We start from the raw sequence: 19166 nt of genomic DNA, 5'->3' as shown, positions 1-19166 counted from the left end.
TAGACATCAGGCCTGTGATTCAATGGCATAGGGCACTGCCAATAAGGAACTTCCTCTACCAATGTAGAGTGGCACCTTCTCTGCAACTTATGATCTTGGAGAGTTGCCTAGAGCAGACATGTCAAACACATGGTCCATTCCACCCACAGCTCTCCTGAGTGTGATCTGAACCAGATTAAAATGCAATTGGAAATACTTGACAAAACGAATTAAAACGCAACTAAACATTGATGGTGTAAGTATGTGGTTTTTTAAGTCAGTATGTGATCCACAGGGATTCTCATGTACAGTTTAAAGGCCCCTGCTTCCTTTTGAGTTTGACACCATTGGCCTAGAGCACTGAGAGTTTAAATGACTTACCCAAGATCACACAGCCAGTATGGATCAGAGGCCAGACTCAAAACCAGGTCTTCCTGGCTCCAAGATGCCATCTCTACCATACTACGCTGCCATAACACCAAAAGAGAATCTTTTTTGTTTCTTTTCTATATAGGAGGTCCTCCATGACACTGGTGAAAACCTTGGTAAACATGTATCTTATTTTATTCCTCTCTTGATGTGAATGTGGAGCAGGTTAATGAACAAAGTGATCTCTGTGGTCACGCCTGGTATTAATTTTATAAACTTTTAGCCTATGGAAAGTAGAAATTTTTTGCCAAAGGAAAACCTTTGTTTTTGTTCTACCAGGTCAAATATTTCTTAAAAATCAAGAAAATGATGGAAATTATGCATTTTCACTGGCCATTTCCACTAAAGATGTTTAATTAGTATGGAGAAGAAAGCTACTGGAGGGCTGATTGGAAATATCAATGTAAAATGAATTAAGTTTGGTGCCATAGAACTTGGGCTCAAATTCTGGCTCTTTACTTACTATCTATGTGTTCCTGGGCAAGTCATTTGTCTAGGGCCTCACTTTCCATCTCTAGAAAATGAAGGAGTTCTGCTAGATGGTCTCAAAGGTCCCTTTCATCACTAAATCAATAGTCCTATGGAAATGGCACAGATGAAGGGTTATTCAAATAACCCATCCACAAAAGAATCGTTATACACCGAAGATAATGCTTTTCCTTTCCTGTCATAAACTATCATCCAGCACAGATTCTATGCTTTCAGTTTTACTATACAACCTGACACAAAATGACTGCTAATATGGGGTTAATGGGCTATTACCTAGATTGTACTAGAGCGGATAGATTATTAGACCTGGAGTTAGGAAGACCTGCATTCAAATCTGGATGCACTGGTTTATGACCCTGGGCAAGGCACTCATTCATCCATTGCCCACCTCAGTTTCTTTACCTGTAAAATGGGGGTAACAATAGCAACTATCTCCTGGGCTTGTTGGGAGGATAAAATGAAATTATTTTTGTAAAGCACTTTGCAAACTTGAAAGCACTATAAATGCATAGTAGCAGTAGCAGTGGCAGTGGTGGTGGTGGTGGTGATGGTGGTAGTGGTGGTAGCAGCAGCAGCAATAGCAGCAGCAGTGATGGTGGTGGTGGTGGTAGCAGTACTAGTGATACTACTACGTAGCATTTACATAATTTATATTTATATGAGCATGTATTTAAAAGAGAACTATGTTATTAGTGGTAGTAATAGTAGCACCACCACCACGACTACTACTGCTTTCTACTACTGCTGCTACTGCCATAGTTACCTTTTAAATACATGATTGTTTACAGGTGGGCTTCATGTGGTAAACCTGGATACAGCATGAGCTTTATTATACAAATTTATGAAAGATTCATTTTAATATTTGAATCTATGAATATGTGATTGAAAAAAGGATGCTACAGTATAGATTTTATTTTTCTTCCTCTCTCTTGCTCTTTTCTTTTGAAATTGCTCCCTTTTTTTGAGGGGTGCGAGAGGGGAGGTCTACAGGTACACATCTCTGAAATTATCATGAAAGTCAAAGGGAAAATATGAGTTAATTTCCAAAAATCAAACTTCCATACACCTTCAAGATCACCCATATTCACCAAATGAGTTTCCAGTTACCTATTTCAGTACATTGAGGTCTTAAATTCTGAATACCTGAAAAGAAATAAGGCATTCTAGAGTTCTTATTACTATGCTTCAAGATTCTAGTTAGCTGAGAAAACACTATCTCATAGGCAACAAAAACAGCAAGAGAAAAGAATGGTTATATATAAAAGAGTCAGACACAAATTATTATATTAAAAGCAACATCACTAGTCCTACGTATGTAGAGAAGGCGCACACAGACAAAAGAACAGAAGATCTTCACAGATGGGTAGAAGGGAAATTCAGGATTTTCCAAGGGGTCCCACATATTTTCACCTCCCCACTTTCCTACCTCCCTCTCTCTGAATAAGGCTTACTGGATTGTGATCTCTCCAACTTTTAAACCAAGTAAAATTCTAACATCTAAGAGGCACAGGACTTTGATCTGTTCTATTTCAGAAACAATCAGGTAAAAGCACACTGGCCTGGGAATCAGGAGACCTGGGTTCTAGTCCCGGCACTGCCACCAACTTGCTGTGTGACCTTGGGCAAGTCATGTCACCTCTCTTGGCCTCAGTTTCCTCACCTGTAAAATGAAGGGGTTGGACCAGATTGATCTCAAAGGTCCCTTTCAACTCTAGCATCCTATGGTTTTAATGATCCTGTGAATTAAAAATTCGATGATTCTAATTGTTTTTGGCCAACAAATATTTTTTTTAATCAGGTAGTTAGTCATATCTACTAGATCATTGTTTTCTAAATAAGAAAATCGAGTTCTCTGAGATATCGGTTTGATTCACTCTTTAGATGATAGATCCAATGCTGCTTGGTCGAAGGACTGAGACCATGGATTAGAAGGAAACTGAGTCCCAGACAGGACTTAAGGTGACATAAAATCAGGGATAGTGAGTGTAGTGGAAAGGGCACCAAATTTGAAGTCTGAAAATCTGGACTAGGACCCTTATTCTGTTTCTTAGCATTTCTGTGACCAGAGGCAAATCACTTCACCTCTTTGGGACTCAGTTTCCTTATCTGTAAAATGAGGTTTTTAAGTCCCTTTCCTGAACTACAACTCTGAGACCTACAAAACGTTATGGAGGGAAAAGACCTCTGAGGTCATCTAAGTGAATCTTTACTTGAACAGAAATATTTTCTACAACAAAAGTGGATGCTCAGATGTTGCTTGAACACCTCCAGTGGCAGGAAACTCACCTCTCAAGGCAGCCCCTTCTGTTTGTAAGAAGCTCTAAATGTTAGGAAATTCCTTCTTATATTTAGACCATATCTGCCTCTTTGAAACTTACCCTCATTGATCTTAGCTCTTCTCTCAGAGGACAAAGTAAACCTAATCTTTCCATATGACAGCCCCCCAGAGAGTGTAAAGATTGAGATCATGATTCCTCCCAAGTCTTCTTTCCATCATGATAAACAACTCCAGTTCCCTAAACCAATACTTATAGGACATGGTCCCCATAATAGTGGCCTAGCCCAGGTTGTCAAAATCTCTCCCAAAATGTTGTGACCAGAACTCAAAAACAATCACAAAGATGGAGTCTGATCAAGATATATTCAGACAACCATCTACCTTATCCAGGATGGAGAGAAACTCCTAATTTTCTACCACTTATATTTATCAAGACTCCCTACTTCCATATATGAAATTTGTCCAAGTTCAACAACCATTGCATTTTTTTCTCTACTGTCTCTTGTTAGATCTCTTCCATCTTATATTTTGCATTTTATTTCATTAAATTTGCCCATCATTCTAGCCTGCCAAGATTCTTTTTTTTTTTTTAAATCATAGCTTTGTTGTCCTCTTTAGGCTTTCCCTGACAGTTTTGTGTCATCTACAAATCTGATGAGTAGTCTATTTGTGCCTTAATCAAAGCCATGGATAAAAATGGTGAACAACAGAACAAGGAAGAGAATGAAGCACCAGGGAACTTCATTAGAGACTTCTTTTCAGGTTTACATCAAGTCATTAATCAATACTTTGGGTTTGGTGATTCAACTAGTCTGAGTTCCAACTAACTGTGTTATCATAAAATCCATAATTCTCTATCTTTTCTATGAGATATGAGACTTCCTCAAATGATCTGTGGAAATATACAGGTTTACCAATCTCCTAGATTACAAATCTGCATGTTACAAATGTTCCTAAAACCATTTTATTGACTCTAATTTTGATTTTTGAAGAATATGTTCTTTATAAGAAAAACAACAAAAATGCCTTTACTCATGAGTGACTCATTGTTTATAGGCTTTTACAATTTCCTGCTTTACTTGATGGATGACTACATTAAGTATAAATGCATTATAGGTCATCCTATAATATCCTCTAACTCAGTGAATTTTTTGTTCTGTGTACAGAGCATTCAAGTAACACATGAATAATTCCTTCAACAAAGAGCACCACCACCACGCCTATGCTTCAGAGATCAGCTGCTTGGGAGGTAAGTCATAATTACAGTATTTTTTATTTCTTTGGTAAAATGAAATGTTCTATTCAAATTTATTTTACTATAAAGTCTTTTATTGGATTTATTACATTTCTTCATTAATGAGTATTAATGACCTATTACTATTTTATATTAGTTAGAAGAAATTACATAAAAAGTAATTGTATTTTAGAATTCTGTTCACAAATTTTTACCTGTTTCTGAAGTACTGAATGCTTTAACAAATTGAAGAATATATAATATTTCTCTAATCTGTCACTCTAGTAATCCTGCTAAAATGGATATGAGGTCTGTCTGAGATGATTTGATCGTCATGAACCAACATTGGATCATAGTGATCATCTCTTTTTTCCCTTTCTAAGCATTTATAATCTGTTTAATAAACAAGGAAACAGGTCATCAGCATCACGGTCATTAGCCTACACTTTGCAGCATCTATACTGTGACATTTCTTCTTTTTCAAAACTGGGACCATATTTGCCCATCTTCTGGCAGAAGCACCTCTTCCTTTTTCCCATTCCCATAACGATCACCAATAGTAATTCAATGATCCCACAGGCAGGGCCGGTACTAGAATGATTAAATTATGACCATGTGATGCAAGCACTTCCTTGCATCATTAATTACAAAAGAATAACATAAAATACAATCCAGGAAAGAGAAATTGTAATTACTCTGTTTCAGAATCAGGAGCTTATCAGGAAAAAGAACTCGTTCATAAATTTAAAAAAAACACACACAACTATGCATATTACGTAAGTAGGTCTTCTTGGAAGTATCCCTATTAGTAGGAACTCTTTGTTTTTCATTCTTGTTATGGTCAGAATTTAGTATTATCATAATTATTTTAAAGTTCTTTTGAAATTTTTGTGGCTATCATGACTTTTTTGAATGAAGTTCATGCTACCATCCTCTTCAAAGTACCATAATATTTTTTAAAGGAAGTGATATTAGGGATTTCAAGAGGAGAATTAGAACTCTTAACCCAAGAGGTCGGCTGTCTCAGGTTCTGCAGAACTCACCTAGGCAAAGGAGTCAACACATGAGGGGCCTCCAGTGAAGTAACACTGAAGCCTATAGCTGCCATCTATAGAACTGAAAGAAGCAGCTATCATGGTGTTAGCACTATATCTAAAATGGCCCAAACATTTGGGCTTTATAGACTGGTTTCAAAATTCCACTAAAAGAAAAGACACTGAATACTCAAAGAAGCTCTGGAGTAGTCCCATGTAAGGCAAGATATCAATGAGAGACACAGAACCAATGGAGAAATCCAATTCAATGCAAAGCAAAGCAATGCAATTGAACAAGTATTTAAGTGGCTTCTACTTGTATAAGGTGTTGGGCATATAATAATAAAACAAAACCAGACCCTACCCTCAAAGAGCTTACATTCTACTAAGGGACAGAACAGGTAAACAGCTCATTAAATACAAGATTATTATTAGAAGATAGTAAGGCATACATCTGGTATAAGAGGCTACCATCTCCAAACTAGACACAGTTGGAAAATAATGCCTTCTAACTCCCTAGTTACCTACAGCTCTAGGAACAAATGCAAATTTGGGAGAAGCAAGTCCAGCAGAAGAGAGAAAGACAGTTCCCTTGAGGGGCCAGCACTACCCATGATGCATTTCCTAGCTTTTTTGTTTAAAAACAAGCAACATTTCTGACTGTTGACCTTTATCTAGTCCCTTGCCAGGAGCTAGATGAAGGGCTTCTCACTATCATCAGTTGGACATTGTTGATTGAAGTGTTATCAGCTTACTTTCAGCATTGTCCAACCTCTCAAACTCACTTTTTTCCAAGTGGTCTCAGAGATCACAGCTGTGGAAACCTGACCATTTGTATATAGGCACAAGGGTTTTGCGCAGGAGTGGAGAACTCAGGAGTGACTTCAACTACCTTGAGAAAAACAGAATGAAAAGACCTCTGTCCCAGTGGAAATGAGTTGTTGACAGCTTCCTATCTTTCCAAGTCATGCTAGTAATGTTCTTAGCATCTGAATGTCTTCTAAGTATCTTCTAATAGGTTCAGTGTTTAGTTTATTCTACTTAGTTCTAGTCAAGGGTCACTTGACATGTATATTACAATGCTCTTTCAGAGGATGCCAACACAAACTCTTTTGTGAACAGCATGAAATAGTTCTAAACACCTAGGCATGTCATGTCTAGACATTTTACAGACTAGTATACCTATCTATAAATGGGCAGGGCCACATATGAGATGTGATAAAAAGTAATGAAATTTTAAACAGAGAAGATCAGACAAACCAGCAACCTCATGGGTTTTGCCTTTCCATGTAGTCATTAGAGAAGACTCTATATTCATTCCAATAAGATTGCCAGACTCAAAGCATTATAGGAAGGCTTCAGTAAAACTGAGTTTACCAATCACAAATGTAAATCAGTTTCATTATGTGACAATCATACCTTAGTTTGAACCATTAACAAGATTTCTCAACATGATTCTGCACTTGAATGATTTTGGACATTTCCCAAAATCAAATCCACCTTTGAAAGGTGAAAATTTGTCATTTTATTGTGTCTTCAAAAGGCAATTCCCATGGGGCAATTCTAAAAATATTCTGAGCACTGGCAATACCACTCAAGAAAGTGTAAAGTTACCCAAATTTGAAGAGGATAGCACTCAAAATGGATGGCAACATTATCTGTTTCCAGTCTTATTACATTATAGTTACACTTCATGTGTTGCTCGGCCCAATTACAGACAGGTCTGCCTGTCTGCCAGTGGTTGGATGAGACCTTTCCAACAGTACAAAATGAAGTATTTGACGCCATCCAAAAATGACTGAAGGGTCAAGGTGCTATAAAAGAAGGTTGATAGGGAAGTAAATGACAAGTTACCTGTGACATTTCAATGAATCATTCTGTGGGTGGCATTTGTGGGGCAGGAATAGAGCAATTATAAAACAGCTTGGTCCATTGGCTCAGAAAAGAAGAAGTGGGGGGGGGGCGGGTAACGCCCTATCCTGAAGTACAGAGTCTCACAGATTAAACGGCCAAAGCCCTTGGCAGACCTACTCAATCCATAAATCCTCACTCCTCCATCCCTCACAACTACGGACCAACAAAACCAAAAAAGATCTAGGTTAAACATGGGACCTACCTCTGGCCTCACAGGGTCTTCTATGCCCACCACACAGATGCAGGTCAAATCATTGAGGATATCATTCTCATTTTCCCAGTCAGGCTCTGGGCTACTTGGGAAATCTCGATAAGCTATGCAGATGGTTCGGAGGCCATCGCATGCCATAGGCTCAATCACCTTCTTTACCATCTCATCTCGGTCTCGGGGTCGGAAGACTCGTGCCTCACCAGCTGGGCTGAGGATTTTGCAGCATCTGAAAGAAAGGCAGACAATAACTCAGTTGGCTGATCAATTTGGAAGTATTGGGATAATGGGATTAATGGGGGTTTGAATGTAAGTTACTTAAAGTCAAACATTATCTTACTTTTTTCAGCCCTAGTGTTTAGCACAATGCCTGAAGTATAATCAGTACTTAATAAATGCTCACTCATTCTTTGGGGGATTTTAGAGAACTCTGTTTTCCTCTACACTATGGGTAAGCCCAGCCACATGCCTTACTTTTTCCTATCCTTAGATGGATGCAGTAAGATCAGGTCTTTGCCACCGAAATTATGAACATAATTCAGGCTCAAGCATTTTCTTTCCTCCTAGGGATGTGCTGCTCCATGACCCTGGAGTATGGTAAGAGAGGGAATTGGTATGGTGGATAGCATGTGGGTCTCAGAACCAGGATGGCCTGAGTTTAAGTCTCTCTTCTGACACCTAATGGCTGAGTGATTCTAAACAAGACACTTAATTGTGCACGAGTCAACTTCTAAGACTCTAAGATGCAGAAAAGATGTCAATTTGCTTTGGTAGAGGAAAATTTTTCTCTCTGTCAATGAAATCATGAGTCCAGTCCTAATGGGTTAACAGTACTCATTTACAACATGTTTCCTTATAACAACTAACATCTACCTGTGTGACTTTGGATAAGTCACTGAGCCTGCCTGGGCCTCAGTTCATCTCTCTGTAAATGGAGGTGCATTAGGTTACCTCTGAGGTCCTTCTAGGTCTAAATCTTTAGTCCTACAATCTTGTGCCAACCACTCATTTTAAAAAAGGAAGCTCTGGCCTAGAGAAACTAGGCTAAAGCCATAGAAGTAGAAAGCAGCTAAGGTGCCTGGTTTCCTAACTTCCAATCAAGTGCTCTATCCTCTATTTCACACTGTCTTCAGGGAGTGCTTCACATATGCGATAGGCAGAAGATGCAGTGGATGGCCACTCTCTGGGATATAACACCCACCAGAAATAAGCCACTTGCTGGACCAGTGGACACAGGTCTTGGGGATCTCAAGTCACTCCTTTGAAATGAGTCAGGCACTTTGAGAGGGGGAAAGAGGCCCAGGACAGCAGTCAAGAGATCTGGAATCTAGTCCTGGCTTTGCAACTGACTCGTTTGGACCTTGGGCATTTGAGAGATGAGGAAATGTAGAGCCAGGAAAGCTGAGCAGCTTGCTTCAGCCCAAATATCAAGTGAGGCACAAAGTCAGGATTTGAACCCAGTTCTTCTGACTCCCAGTGCCATATTCTTTCCATTATTCTATTCTTATCCACAATCACAAACAAGGTGCCACTAACAAATGCCAAGAGGAAACTTCATCACACCCTCCCAAAACACCCATCCCAAAACAAAGAGAGAACTATGAATCTAAAATGTAAAGATAAAATATAGAGATTTTCGAGATGATCTGACCTGCAAGTTTGAAGACTTGGGTTTTAATATCAACTCAGTAATTTACTGTACAACTCTGCATAAGTCACTTCCTGGGCCTCAGTTTCCCCAAGGGGATTGGTCTAAATTACTTCTGGGGTCTCTTTCTGCTCCAATGTGCTACCGATCTCTAAATCCATCAAAAGACAATCATCCTGCATGGCCTCAGGGGTGGGGAACCTGTGGCCTCAAGGCCACACATGTCCTCTAGATCCTCAAGTGTGGCCCTTTGACAGAAAGAGTCAGTCAAAGGGCCATACTTGAGAACCAAGAGGGCCACAGGTTTCCCCACCCCAGTTTAAACTTTTCTTTGCCTGCCTGAAGGCGATGAGGCTAGGCTAGATCACCTTTTGGAGGTTCCTTCCAGTTCTAGAACTGGCTGTGAACAGGAGAAGTTGGCCATAAGCCTTGGATACTTACTTTTTCAGGACAATTTCTGATGCCCCTTTGCTATACATGCGAAAGCTTTCATCGGGCATCTTAATCACTGTGCTCATGGACTTCCTGACGGAATTAAAGGTATACACCTTGTACAGCTTCTCCTCAGGCATTTGGCTCCTCACAGGTTCATAATCTTGCTTCAGGTCCAGGACAAACCCCAGCAAGCCACACTCAGTCTTGTTGCCCACCTGACGGGGCAGGGCACCTTCCTTCTCTGGTGGCTAAGAGAGAAGATGGCACAGTTTAGTTTCCAGCTCATCTTGTTATGGGCCCAATACTCTCCCATTAGGCCTGGGTTAGCAGAAAAATCCAGCCTGCTGGGAAAGATACTGCCTTTTTTTTTCCAGGAGAAAAAGAGAGGAGGCAGCATGGTCAATGGGGACCATGAAAGAAGGACCAGAAAGTAGGGGCAAAAGGCCTAAGGTATATAGTACTGAGTCTGCCACTGATATAGTTCAGTGATCTTGATAAAATCAAGATCTCAGTTTCCCCACCTATCATAAGAGAGGTTTGGGCTCCATCATCTTGAAGCTTTCTTCCCAAGCTCTGGCATCCTAATAAGCATGGGTGGGTTTTGTCTGCTAGGCCAAGGGGAATCACTGAGTAGGTTTGAACACAGGAGTGACATGGTCAGATTTATATTCAAGGAATATTAGTTTGGTAGTAGTGTGAGTAATGGATTGACAGAAATGTGATGGACTATTGGTGTGGAATGAGACACACATTGTCAGGCATGGCCAATGGGTTGATTGGTTTTTAACTGGGCTTCTTTGTTACAAAGGAAGGTTACCCCAGGCCTGGAATGATCTCCTTCCTCACCTCTGCCTCTTAGAACTCCCAGCTCCCTTTATGGTTCAATTCAAATGACATCTTCTTCAAGATCCCCCAGTTCTTAGTACCCCCTAAGCCCAAGATACTTTGCATCTGATGTACCTCTATTGACTTATTTGTGAATATACTGCATCCTTTCAATAGAATGTAAGCACCTTGAGGGCAGGGTCAGTTTTATTTTTATATTTGGATTCCCAATACTTGGCAAAATGCCTGCCACATAGTAGAACATAATAAATACTTGCCAATCGATTGATTCTATCGAGTGTGAAGAGAAGGGGAAATGGAAGTCGTTGGAAATTAGGAAATGACACCTATGTATCTTTTTTAAGGGCAAAATAACGTTTTTCTTTCTTCCCTCTGAAAAAAGAATTAGTTTGAGAGAGGAAGGACCTGGAAAGGGGAAGACAAACTAGGGGCTGTTACAATAGCCTAGGCAGGTGGTAGGGAAATTAAGAAATATAAGAGACTCTGGAGAAGTAATACAATGGAGGATTAGCTAGAGTCAAGAAAAATGGGGAACCAATTAGATATGACAGTCAAGGAGTAAGAGACAATCCCAGGAGATTCCTCTGTCAGAAATGGGAGGGGGGAATGTGTGTGGGGGAGGGGTGGATTAACTAATTCAGTCTGGGACAAGTTGTATAGTGTGTTACTAACCCTCAGTGGAAAAGGTGGGGGGGGGGGGAGAAAAGGAAAGAGAGAAAAAGAAGAAAAAACCCCTTTGGTTTCCAGACACCATACATCTGAGAACACTTTAAGACAGCGGAATTCACAGCTCCATGACAAATTCAGAGCTATGCCACCTTACTGCTGCCTTGATTAATTGTTGGGCTTTTTAAATGTCCTGAATTGGGCAACTGAGAAAGCTATTCTGCCATTATAAACAGGCTCCTCCCTTCATTACACTCCCCCCCTCCCCAAATCTATGGTTGAACAGAAAGAGTTACGGTAGAATTGGCAGCAGACCGGGGCGGGTAAGATAAAGCCAAACTCCAGATGTTTGTTTGTTTGTTTTTCATTGATGTAACTCCCAGGGGGCTTTGTGTCTCCTTCCACTTAGTTAGCCTTTAGCCCCAAGAGAGCTCCAGAGTGAACTGTATACCAGAGCCCACCAGGGCTTTTGCACACATCCTTTCAGGAGTCATTCAAAAGGGAGGAAGAGAATGAAATTGTCCGGACAGAACCTAATCTGACCATACTCAGAGGTGATGAAGGTGGCTTCACACTCACAAGGCAGGAAAGGGACCTAGACTGAGAGCTTCCTGCCCCTTCTCCCCAGATCCTGGCTGATGCCTGACATCACTTTCCCAGAAATCTAAGGGCTTCTGTCCTCAGTAAGAGGCTAGAAAGCCAACGAGTGAGCTGGGGTTCAGTGGCTTGAGTGCTGGATCTAGAGTCAGAAGACATGGGTTCAAATCCTGACTCACCTATTTATTAACTATGCAACTGTGGGCAATTTAATTCATCTCACAAGCTTCTATGTCTCCAATTAGTCAGGCTAGATGATACTTAAGAACTCTTTTAGTTCAAAATGCTATGAACTGGGACCAACTTACACTCAATTGTAAATGACTGATAGCAAAGCCTTCTCTCAGAGTAGGATCACAAATTTAGAGGTGGAAGGGACCTTAGAGAGGGCATCCAACCCCCTCATTTCACAGAGATGAAGTGACTTGCCTAAGGTCATTCAGTCAGTTAGCCAGGGCGTCTAGGCTCTAACCTGGCTCCTCCAGTTTGAGATCCTGTTCTCTTTCTACTCAACCATGCTGCCTAAATGAAGACAAAGCAGGCATGCTTCCTAGTTTCACATCTGGCATTCTGTGCCTTGTGCTTCAAAAGGACCAACATTCCCTGCAAGAAAAACCAGTCTAGAAACAGACATCATTTCTGGTATTCTGAAATACACAAGAGAAGCATCTCTCATATACATATTCATATACATATATATACATATATATTTTTATATTTATATGTGTGTGTATATATCTATACATGTATGCGTGCATGTGTATACATGTATATGTATATATCTTAAATATATGAGTGTATATATAGCAGTTAACCTCTTTTTTTCTTCCTTAGTCTAAACATGAATGACTTCCTTCATATTTTCATGATGAAAGAGAAAGACAATAAAAAGCTCACATAACGAAGAACACTCAATTGCTTATTTGCCTATCAGAACAGGGACGTGCTAATAAAACATCAACCTCTTCATTCTATCATCCTTCATGAAGTACTTTGCTTTTCTTTTGAAAAGGATTAAGGCAAAGAAAAACAAATAGATTCTCCAATTTAGGATCCTCAGAGAGTCTGCTCTGACCCTCACTCTCAAATCTGGGAAATGGTCACTTCCCTTCCCTGAAGATGATGGATGTTTCTAGATCTTCCAACTTAAGTCAAGTGCCCAGATCAGGCACATCTTCATGCCTCGTCAGGCTCTGCTTCTGATTTTCCTCCGACTCCGTAGACTTTCTCCATCATGCTCACCAGTGAGTACCTTGTCCCTACCTGTTCCCTTAAAAGTTTCCTATTATCTGTTGTTTTCCCCTGTTAGAATGTAAGCTTCTCAAGAGCAGGGGCTGCCTTTCTTTCTGCTTCATCTGTGAAATGAGGGAATTGGGCTAGATGCCCTCTTAGGTCCTTTCCACCTCTAAATTTGTGATCCTATTCTGAGAGAAAGTTTTCTACTTGTATTTGTATCCCCAGGACTTAGCACCATGCCTAGCACACAGTAAGTACTTAATAAATGCTTGTTGGCTTTACTAGGCAGCATTTCAGAATTTCCTAGACAGTAAAATGTCCAACATTGAAGACAGAAGAGACTAGTCATGCTCTCTAGTGTATTTATCAAGTTATATCAAGTATCATTCTCAAAGGTGGTGGACAGAGCAATGGATTTGGAAGTCAGAAGACCTGAGTTTGAATCCTTGACTTTGCCATTGACTTCATGTGTGATCTTACTTGCCAGGTCTATGGTGGACACACTTCAGCTAATCAGTATGAACGGCAAAGGAGTGCACTAGGAAACAGAATTTTCTAGCTAACTGAAGATTGAGCCATTATGCTCCCCAACCACTCATCATGATCATGTAACGGTGTGATGTTCATTAACTTAATCTTCAGCTTTCGTATCACAAGCTTTGCTGAATTTGCTCTCGGTCCCATTGAAAGCCAGGACTACAGATTCCCTATCCATGCTTTGTGACCCTTGACTTATGCATTTAACAGCATTGAGTACAGTGTCTGGCACATAGTAGGCACTTAACAAAAGTTTAATGATTGATTGACTAATAAGGGTAAATTGTTTAACTATCTAAAGTTTTGTTAAAAAAAATTAATGTGGCTCTTCTGGGGCTCCCAGTGCCAGAACCATAACTAGCGACTTTAATAAACTGAGTAAATAGGGAAACAGTTTAAAATGTGTCCTGGGAGCCCAAGAGGCCACTGGCATGTGAGTGTGGGTGTGTGTGTATCTATAGCAGGGTAGAATCAAGAAGCTTGAGCCAGCCTAGGGAGGGATCACCTGGGGTATGTGGGAGTTTCTTACTTCAACTAATTACTCTTAGCAATTGGGTGCCAAGGTCAGTTATTTCTATGTTGTTACAACATTGCAGGTGATCATCCCCACCCCCCAAATGTGAACACCCCAGGACAAAGTGCTGATTGCTCCACTCCAAATGTGACTCTTCCCATTGCTGAACAGGCCATTTATAAATCAGACATCGTGACACAAAGGCCAGACAAGACACAAATGTGGATTTTCCATTTAAATGGAAAATCGTAAATTTAATGTAAATGGAAATTTAAATTCCAATTTAATTTCCAATTTAAATGGAAATCGTAAGACATTGTTGAACGGGTACCTTAAGTGAACATCTTTGAGAAGATTTTCAAACCATCCTAAAAACAGCTAATATCTACATAGCATTTAAAGTTTGCAAAGAACTCACACATATTATCTCACTCATTCTTCACAACAGCCCTGGGAGGTTGATGCTTTTATTATCCTTACTTTAAAGAGTAAGAATCTTCTTGGGCTGAGAATTCAATGGCTTTCCCAGGGTCACTCATTAAGTGTATATCAGACTTGGGATTTGTACTCAGGTCTCTCCTGACTCCCAGTCCAGTGATTTTCCCACTAAGCCACACTGCCTCTCAAGAAATAGCCTGAGCATCTCTCACAGCATCGATCCCACTTCCTGGAACTGAAGTACATGGAAATTCACAAGTGCTGAGTGCTTGGTATCATGTAATGAGTACAGGGAAGATGATCAGGAGACCTTAACTTTGCCTTTAACTTCCAAGGCACCTCTTATCAAATCTCTTCCCCTCTCTGGCCTCTATTTCCTCGTCTGTAAAATGGGAGTTTGAACTAGATACTCTATGCCATCTCTTTAACATTCTGGGGCTTCAGGAAGACTTCTCATTCATATGGCCAACATTATCTAGGCTGATTGTATTCTTTCATGGAGAAAAGAAAAAAGAAAAAAAGTGACATCTCTCTCCATCACTTAGCTAATCAGAGAGCCATCTAATCATTGCAGGCGGAATAGCTGGGTATAATTATGTAACAGAGCAGCATGACAATTCCCATCAAGCTGGGGAAGTTAAGACAGCAGCAATGATGTGGCTGAGTGAACACAGACTCATATTGTTTGCAGCTCACATGGTAAGAAACAAGAAAGCAAACTCTGTGGAAATCAGAAGCTTCCTCTATGTCCCAGCAGACTGATTACGCCAACAGCCCAAGTCATGCATGAAGAATCATCTCCAACGTGAGTCCTGGGAGCCCCTGCTCCCACACTCTTTCCTTCTCTTTGACAATAACTACATCTGATTTTTAGCAGCATCCAAACCTCAGCTGCCTGCGCTCAGCTCCATCACTTCCATGGGCTGTGTCTTCTATCAAGTCAGTGGTGAGGAGGAATCTCTCCTTGGACCTTTCTGACCTCTAGTATTACAAGTACTTTTGGGGACCTTTGCTCCCACTACTATGGGGAAAGCCCAATGAGGAACCTCTTTCTACCATGGTACCTGTAGTAGTAGGAGGAGGAGTAGAAATAGAAGTAATAGTATAGTAGTAGAAATAGAAGTAGTAAGTAGTAGTAGTAGTGGTGGTGATGGTGGTAGTGGTAGTAGCAGTGGTAGTGGTGGTGGTGGCAGTGGGGGTGGTAGTAATTTTTATTGTTATAACAGATTCATTTATATAGTATTCTAAGCTTTCCAATGGGCTTTACATTTACAGTCACATCTGACCCTCACAACTACCTTGGGAGGTAGCCACTACACACTTTCCCTCCACCCCATTCCACTTGCTTAGCAGCTGCTGCACAGCTGGACACCTGGACAGCTAAAGGCTGTTCTGAAGCCTTAAATTACGTCTACTATTTTTTACAGATTAGAAACAATGGAAGCTCATTAAGGTTAAGAGACCTGCTCCCCACACATAGTCAGGATTTAAACCCGAGTCTCCCCTGATGCCACAGTCTGTGCTTAATTCTAATCTCCCTATTGTTTTTTGCTGGTAGTTACCTCAGCACATAAAAATTTGCAGTAGCTCCAGCCATGACCTCGGATGTGACAGACTGGTGATCGTCATTTCCATATTTGGAAAGCTTATGGAATCATCAATAATAAGGTTTACATCATTTCACCCAGAAGGAATCACAATTTATTCAGAGAAAGCTGACATTGTTTTACTAAAGGGACATTGTGACTCAGTCATTTACTTGTGTACTTTGGGCTGGTAGACTGGGAAGGGAAGTAAGGACATATTTGACACAAGCAAAATAGTAGACATAATTTATTTAAGGCTTCAGAACAGCCTTTATCTGTCCAGGTGTCCAGCTGTGCAGCAGCTGCTAAGCAAGTGGAATGGGGTGGAGGGAAAGTGTGTATCTAGCTTCCAGAAGATGACAGTCTTGAACAGATTACACAGGTGAGACAAAATGTCAGACTTGGGCACTTTATAATTCGCCTCCTTCCACCATGACATTTTCCCAGACATTCTCCATAAAGATCTAGTTCTTTTATTCTGGAGATTCTGCTTTGGGACCCAGTGGGCCAGGACTTCTGTCTAACCCTCTAATACTCTGTACTGACCTCTATTTCACAGAGGGATTCTGGGGAAAGAGCTTATATTAGATTGTAAGCTCCTTGAGGGCGGAGACAATCTTTTGCATCTTTTGGTATCCCCAGAGCTTAGCACAGTGCCTGACACATAGTAGGGGGTTAATAAATATTTATTGGCTATTTTCCTGCTGAGATCTTAATCTGGATGATTTCTTCTCTCCTTCCCCTTCTCTACTCCTAGTCGCGCTCTGTTCCTTTGCGCCAGTCAGATTTTGAACATTTATGGCTTATGTTTAACCTCACTCCCTCATTCCTTCACTACCCATGTATAATGGGAGGGGCCAAGGATTTACTAATCTCCACACTGGGACCTCGGAAATGAAGTCTCTCACTTGGTCTCTGAGTTTTCAGGGTCTTCCCATGCTGCTAAAATAATCTTCCCACTGAATCAACCTCTGTCACTCCCTTACTTAAAAACCACACTAGCTCTCCAATTACTTTAGGAGAAAATATGAATTTCTCAAGCCTGGCACCTAAAAGGCCTCTAAATTAGCCTCAACCTCACTGCTTACCCAGCCTAATTTCATAGTATCTTCATAAATTGCACAGTCCAGCCAAAATGTGCTTAGCAGGTACTCCTCAAATCTCATATTTCAACACATTCCTCTACATTGGTATAACCTTTCCTAGGGACCTGGAATCTTTTATCTTGAAAGTGGAGTATACAATCCCTTTAGGGGGGAGGGATTGACAGCTGGGATCCTAGAAAAGACCTGTCTAAACATCTCCCTTATCTAGTTGCTGACATGGAGAATTTGGCTGTCATTCTTTTATTAGGAGGAAGTTTCCATACCAAGAGTTCCCATATGGACAAATATCAGAGCTCCTTCACATACTGATATCGCAATCAAACAACACACATTATACCTGCTGACTGGCCTGCATGTGCACGGAAAACCAAAGACTATAAGCTCAGGGTGACCACACTGCTTTCAAGAGCCCAAATTCCTGTAGGAAAAGGCTACTTATCTCCAGCAGGCACACCCAGCAGGGAATTTCAAATGGCCCTTTTGCATTGAGATCCCAAGTACAGCCTCACCGAGTCAGGGGAGGGGAGGAAAAGGGAATGGGGGTACTTAAAGAAAAGCAGGGGTATGCTGGTAAATATTTAACAACCAGCTCTCCTAAAAAGTTGAAGAAAGGAACAACATGCTTTTCTTAACATTTTCTCCCACATTTTCTTAAGTATAGACAATCATCAGAACAAAAAAAAAATCAAGCCTTGATTTGTATCTCTTGATGACTTCTGAGGTATATAATTGTTCACGCTGAAAATTTAACAACACTCTCTCTCAAGTCAGTTCAAACTGACTCCAGCACGTCCCTGCTTAAATGTCTCCTAAAAAAGGCCACCTGACCACTGGATATCTTGTGGTTTCTGCAAACCATGCTATTTCCACACATTCAATAACCCTGCTTCCCATACTCTCCATCACAGACACCCAGAAGCCAGCTTCCCCATCACCTTCTCTATTAATTTCCAATATAAATAACACTTGGACACTTTTTTGGTAGTTCAGATGATAATGAATAATTGCAGGCAATGACATGCCCTTTTACCTTCCACACATAGCTGTTTGCCTTTCAAGTTGCAGTCCCCAAGAGAGTCCAATAAAGTTCAATAACAGGGATGGACTCTCGAAAGCCCAGAGCTGACTTACAGGGCAATTGTGAAGCAGGCGAAGGCTTTCTTTGGGTTTGGTAGCAGAGTCGTGGGAAGGGTTGTAAAATCGCCCCTCTGAGTCAGGTTAGGGGGCGAGTCTTCAACCCCTCCCAAGATCCCACACCAGTAGCTGGAGCCTTGAGTCAAGGTAACGTGGTAGGAGGGGTTGACCAACGTCCTCTTCACCGTGAGGATGGCAGTGCAGGGGATCTTGGATACCAGAGTGAGGAGAAGCTCCCAGCGGATAAAACTTTTAAGTTCAAGCCTCCACCTGGGTTTGAGAGGCCTCAAGAAGAGAAGAAGGTGCAGGAGTCAGCAGTATACCCCTCCCGGCAGAACCCTAAAGATACAAAGGAATGTATTGGAGTGGCTGTTAATACAGATGAGCCCTTTGGTATAGGGACAAGAAGCTGGTCATAAAGAAAACCAGATGGGCCTAGACAGGGGTGCACCAAGGAGTGCAGATCATTAAGTCCTTTACGTATGCAGGACATTGGCTCAGAAGTCAGTGGACTAGCACTGACTCAGTAGGAAAACGTGTACATGGTGAGGCAGGGTCACCCTCCTCCTCTGGTCTCTGGAAAGAGAGTGGAATGATGAGTCTTAAAGGCAGACATAATCACATGCCCCAATCAGGAAGGTAGGACACTTGATATGTGGAGCAGACAGTAGCTATTGTCAATAACTCTAAGAAGGACACCAAACTCTTGACCATTCCAAGGCTGCCTATAGAAAGGTAGAGAGAATCTGGACTTTTGGGCTGTTGTTTATGCTGCCCCAATGGTACTGTGAGAGTTGAGGTATGGTTTTATTGGGGGGGGGGGGGGGGGGAAAGGGGGGGGGGGGGGGGGGGGGGGGG

At 41.1% G+C, this 19166-nt stretch overlaps 1 protein-coding gene across 5 annotated transcripts in view; it reads right to left on the bottom strand.

Moving 5' to 3' along the window:
* ATP2B2 (ATPase plasma membrane Ca2+ transporting 2) overlaps positions 1 to 19166 on the bottom strand; it is a 399625-nt gene that overhangs the window by 47721 nt on the left and 332738 nt on the right. For all 5 annotated transcript variants that reach the window (XM_027864051.1, XM_027864046.1, XM_027864048.1 and 2 more), the window contains exons 13-14: positions 9655 to 9896; positions 7560 to 7794 (exon numbers count right to left, since the gene is read on the bottom strand). In XM_027864051.1, coding sequence (XP_027719852.1) covers positions 7560 to 7794; positions 9655 to 9896 — 477 coding nt within the window. The remainder of the gene's footprint in view (positions 1 to 7559; positions 7795 to 9654; positions 9897 to 19166) is intronic.

This window comes from Vombatus ursinus, unplaced genomic scaffold (assembly GCF_900497805.2).
Source record: "Vombatus ursinus unplaced genomic scaffold, bare-nosed wombat genome assembly UNPS02014773.1, whole genome shotgun sequence".
In the NCBI taxonomy this organism is placed as follows: domain Eukaryota; kingdom Metazoa; phylum Chordata; class Mammalia; order Diprotodontia; family Vombatidae; genus Vombatus; species Vombatus ursinus.
Note: the sequence above shows the minus strand (reverse complement) of the source record. Positions and strands in the feature narration are given on the sequence as shown.